Below are 5,143 nucleotides of genomic sequence, written 5' to 3'. Positions count from 1 at the left end.
AAAAAAAAAAAAAAAAAAAAAAAAAAAAAAAAAAAAAAAAGTAGAGAAATGAATACTCCTATCAAGTTTTCTTTTTTGTTTCCTAATTAAAGGAATTCCCCCTCCCCAATCCCTAAGGCTTCTCTGCTCAACATTCCTAGCTGTGCAGGAACTAGCTCTGTAGACCAGCTGGCCTTGAACTCAGAGATCTCTGTGCCTCTCCCTCCTGGGATTAAAGGCATGTACCACCTCACAGACCAAGGATTCTTATTCTCTCAGTGAACAAGAGCTAACTCCTGGCCACAAAAATGAACATAAGCAATCATGGCAGGATCCTTCTCACTGCATGTCTACAGGACTGGAGACAGACCATAGTCCATGATGCAACCCTGAGTGATGTGGGTTCCCCGCTGTATGCTCTGAGTATGTTTTATTACCATTGGTTAATAAAGAAACTCCTCTGGCCTATGGCAGGGCAGAATATAGCTAGGCAGTAAAACTAAACTGAATGCAGGGAGAAAGGTCTTGGAGTCAGGCAGATGCCATAGCCACCTAAGAAGCAAGATGTGAGCTTACAAACTCTGACCCTCGTGGTAAAATATAAAATAACAGAAATGGGTTAATCTAAGATCTAAGAGCTAGCTAGGAATATACCTGATCCGTTGGCCAAACTGCATTGTGATTAATACAGTTTCTGTGTGATTACTAGGGTCTGGGTGGCCCGGAAATGAAAGCGCAGTTTCCATTTACACCTATGGAAGTCAAGTCAACCTTGGGGTAGCAGAGGGGCTTAGGAAAAAAATTACTTGGGGTTTGAACACTAGCTCAGAAGGATGCTACTGAGTTCATGGCACTTCTCTTCCTCATACTCCTTTTTCACTCAATCCCTGAACCCCTTCTTCTCAAGTCTATGTAGGACCACCAACCTGCCAACAGCTGCAGGAGCTCACACCCATCTCTAGACTGCCTTCTCCTTACTTCCTTCCTGTTTTAAGAAAAGTGTTACTACGTAGTCTTAGCTACTCTGGAGCTCTACCTACAGACAAGGACAGTCTCATATTTGCCTCTACTACCAAGTGCTGGGATTAAAGGAGTACAACGATGTTTGGTCCAGTTTCTTTTTTACCCAACCCATTACTGGTTTTTAATTTTTGTTTGTTTGTTTTTTGGATTTTTGAGATAGATTTCTCTGTGTAGTCCTGGCTGTCCTGGAATTCACTCTGTAGATCAGGCTGTCCTCGAACTCAGAGATCTGCCTCCAAGCTAACTCACCACTTTTAACTTTGCAGCATAAAAGTTCTTGTAGGGAAATAACAGCCAGGTTCAAATTAATCAAATTTAACCATGTGTGACAGAAATAATTGGCTTACCCACAGATCTCCGTAATGAGTATACAACCAGAGTTTCACAATGAAAAGTCATCTTCCACTTCTCATGAAGGAAGATTTTGTTCCTTATCAGTAGCCACCCCAACTCCCGCCAAAGCAGGAAGCTGGGGGAGTGAGTACCTTCCCGCTGTGCTACTTACACATGCCGTTTGGTGCTGTGAGGGGTACCCTGGGTCCTAAGATGTTTCCAGGCATTGGAGGCATGCCAGGAGGGGCGGGGCCACTCCCGGTAGGATGGATGTTGGCTGCCACAGTAGGAATCATGCGGCCTGGCATGGGCTGCCCAGGTATCATGGGGCCAGGGCCTGGTATCTGACCTGTGAAGGAAGATTTAAAGTACTTTAAGTATACATGCATTCAGGGGGAAAAATAACCAACTTAATGTCCATGAATGGAGAATATAGATAAATATTTATTTAGTGATGAGCACTGGTGGCACATGACTTTAATCCCAGCACTTGGGAGGCAGAGACAGGCAGATGTCTGTAAGTTTCAGGTCAGTCTGGTCTACAGAGTGAGTTCTAGGAGGTTCCAAAGCTACAGTATGGTCACATCCACACCATGAGTAAGGATGTGAGAGGCCAACTTGCAAGAGTGTTAGGTGTGTTGGGTTCTGAGGACTGAACTTAGATGGTCATGCATGAGGACAAGTGCCCTCTCGGCCTCACCAGCCTGATGATCAACCAGCTTCATAACAACATGGTCCTTATCTGAGTACCTCATGCTACTCACTCTATCAAAGTCTGGATAGGACAAAGCCTTAGAAAAGTAAGAGAGGATCATGCAAGGAGGAACACTCCAGAGTGTGTCATCGGAATAACATAACACAACTGTTTTGGATCACTTCCTACAGTTCACTTTCACACTGATTCTAAAGGAAGCCTGCTGAAATCCACGGGTCCAGGGAACACCCAGACAAGAGAATACACCCGACAGAAAAGAAGTCAGCAAACTCATCAGCCATGCTCTCCCTTCCCACCCAGTCTATTTGGGGTATGTGTTCCCAGGCAAGTTACTCAGTTTCCCAAAACTGTACTGAACAGTAGTACCTCAACAGCAGTCCTCCTTAATACTGCACGGGTTTCATTTTCATCAGGGCAACTGCTTTATTCTTTTAAACAGTGCCTTCTTTTGTCAGTGGTTTCTAACATGCTTGTGAGTGAGAGGCAGTGTGCTGGTTAGCAAACCTGACACAAATTAGAGCCCCAAGGAAGAGGGAGGAGGGAGCATCAACCGAGGAACTGCCTGGGACGTGGCTGTGAAGCACCTTCTTGATTAACGACGATGTGGGAGAGCCCAGCACACTATGGGTGCTGCCACCCCTGGGTAGGGGTCTTGGCTTGTAGAAGGAAGAAGTTTAAGAAAGCAGTGGGAACAAGCCAGAAAACAGTGTTCCTCCATGGTTCCTGACCCAAGCCGGCTCCTGCCCTTACTTCCCTCAGTGATGAACTATAACTGGGAAGTTTAACCTTTTCCTCCTCAAGCCGCTTTTGGTCATGGTATTTTATCACAGCAACACAAAGTAAAACAGAACCAGGAGGAAATATTATTATCTTATATGGAACAGACTAAAGCTCAAAGAAGTAAAACAACTTGTTTTTTCATACAAGATTATGGTATGTAGTTCAGGTTGGCCTGGAGTTTGCTTATGTAGCCCAGGCTAGTCATGAACTTGTGATGATCCTTCTGACTCTGCTGCCTGAATGATGGAACTATAGCTATGTGCCACCAAGTATGCTACCAAAGCTTTCTTTATGGATAGAGTACGGGGAAATAGAAAATATATTCAAGCCTTCTAAATCAAGGTCCAGTTCTCTTCTCACCCATTTCTGTCCAAATAAAGGCTTGTAGGAAAGCCTTCACTGTATCACATCCACAAAATTCCTATTTACTTATTTGTTTACTTGAGACTTATCTCACTATGTAACCCCAGCTGCACTGCACCAGCCTTTAGCTCAGAGATCTGCTGGCCTCTGCTGAACCTTAATCCCAAACCCGAGTGCTAGGACTGAAGGTGAGCAGCACTGCAGCACCTCTACCTCCAGTATTTTTTAAATAAAAAACTGATTTAAGCACTTTTTACAAGCTGAACAGCCATAACCCCAATTTTGAAATAAAAGATATTCAAGTACTTGAAATGTTTTCTTTAAAAAATATTTATCTTTATTTTATGTACATGGGTTTTTTTTTTTTTTTGGCCTGTATGTATATCTATGTGAGAGAACCAGATGCCCTGGAACTGGAGTTACAAAAGCTGTGAGCTGCCGTGTGTGTGCTGGGAATTGAAACTAGGTCCTCTGGAAGAGCAGACTCTTAAACTCTTAAACGTTGAGCATCTCTCCAGCCCCATAAAATATATTTAAAGAAAGTTTATATGCAAAAACTTCACATCCAGAGAACATTTAAAAAAAAAAAAACCCAAACCCAGAACTACCCCAACCCAAGTATGTGGTTGTTATTTGCCCTGTAACTGTTTGGATGGCAGAGCAGGTGTGACCATGAACTGAAATGGGACCATCACAGACGACCTGAGAGTCCTAAGTCCAAAAGCATCCAAGAAAGAGCACAGGCAGACAGGAGGGATAAACGGAAACACGAGTAGCTGCAAGCAGGGGACGATATGTAACCACCAGAAGCTAGAAGGGACCAGAAAACACAGCCCCTCTTAAATCCTAGTAAAGAACACGGCATAGCTGGGTGCCAGAGACCTCATCTTCAGACTGTGAGAATAAGTGTCCATTTTTTGGAAACAGGGTCTCACATGTAGTCCAGGCTAGCCCACATTCTCTTTGTATCTAAGGATGACCTTAAACTCTGATCTTCTTGCCTCTACTTGTAAGCGATGTGATTACGAGCAGGGGTTTTTATTTTATGTGTTTTGATACTGGTTTTATATGGTGTTGGGGATTACACTGGCGTCTTCAAGCACGTTCACCAAGCCCTCTGCCAACTGAGCTGCACCTCAAGCCTAACCTTCTATTATTTTAAGTTATATCAAATGTGTGATAAGCCTGTTATGAAGACTCAGAAGTCTAGCGTATGACACATATGCTGCTATGTTCTAGGCATTTAGGCTTTAAAAGTATGAACTCGCCGAGTGGTGGTGATGCACAGCTTTTGGGGTTTTTCAAATCTATGAGACCAACATCTAAAACAAACAAAAGTGAGCAAATTCTTCCCTTCACTACTGTGAAACCTGAAGCCTGAAAAAAAAAATCTTTTCTTTCCTAGACAGGATGATAAAGCCTTTCTCATTAGAGAGGGGGCATCAGCAAGAGGAAAGGTTAAAGTAAAACTATGACTTCTGCTTCTGAGGTTCAACTAGACTGGCTGCCCAGCAAGCCCCAGGGATCCCCATCTGTATCTCCCCAGCCTGGATTTATAAGTGTGCAATGTTAGACTGTGCTGTTATGTAAGAACCAGAATCAAACAAAGATCTGGCAAGCTGTTTACCAACAGAGACATTCCCACAGAAAAGAGGATTTGGGACATTCATATTTGAAATAGAAATTAAAAGGACTAGAATGAAGACAAAAATCAATGTCTTGTCTATCTGAAATCGTAAGCATTGCCCCCCTCACCGTACCTGACACAAGTATCATCTTTTTTTTTTTTTTAAAAGTCAAGCTATTCTTGCTAATTCTCACAAGCCTGAAGTATGGCTCACATAAACCTGCAACACCAAGGAGATAATACTAAACAAAATATGTGTATGTGCACAGTCCATTAACACACACACACACACACACACACACACACACACACACACACACACA

At 43.1% G+C, this 5,143-nt stretch overlaps 1 protein-coding gene across 1 annotated transcript in view; it reads right to left on the bottom strand.

Moving 5' to 3' along the window:
* Positions 1–5,143, bottom strand: part of Smarcc1 (SWI/SNF related, matrix associated, actin dependent regulator of chromatin subfamily c member 1) — a 106,200-nt gene that overhangs the window by 4,381 nt on the left and 96,676 nt on the right. The window contains exon 27 of the mRNA XM_005348198.2: positions 1,508–1,684. Coding sequence (XP_005348255.1) covers positions 1,508–1,684 — 177 coding nt within the window. The remainder of the gene's footprint in view (positions 1–1,507; positions 1,685–5,143) is intronic.

This window comes from Microtus ochrogaster, chromosome 5 (genome assembly GCF_000317375.1).
Source record: "Microtus ochrogaster isolate Prairie Vole_2 chromosome 5, MicOch1.0, whole genome shotgun sequence".
In the NCBI taxonomy this organism is placed as follows: Eukaryota; Metazoa; Chordata; class Mammalia; order Rodentia; family Cricetidae; genus Microtus; species Microtus ochrogaster.
Note: the sequence above shows the minus strand (reverse complement) of the source record. Positions and strands in the feature narration are given on the sequence as shown.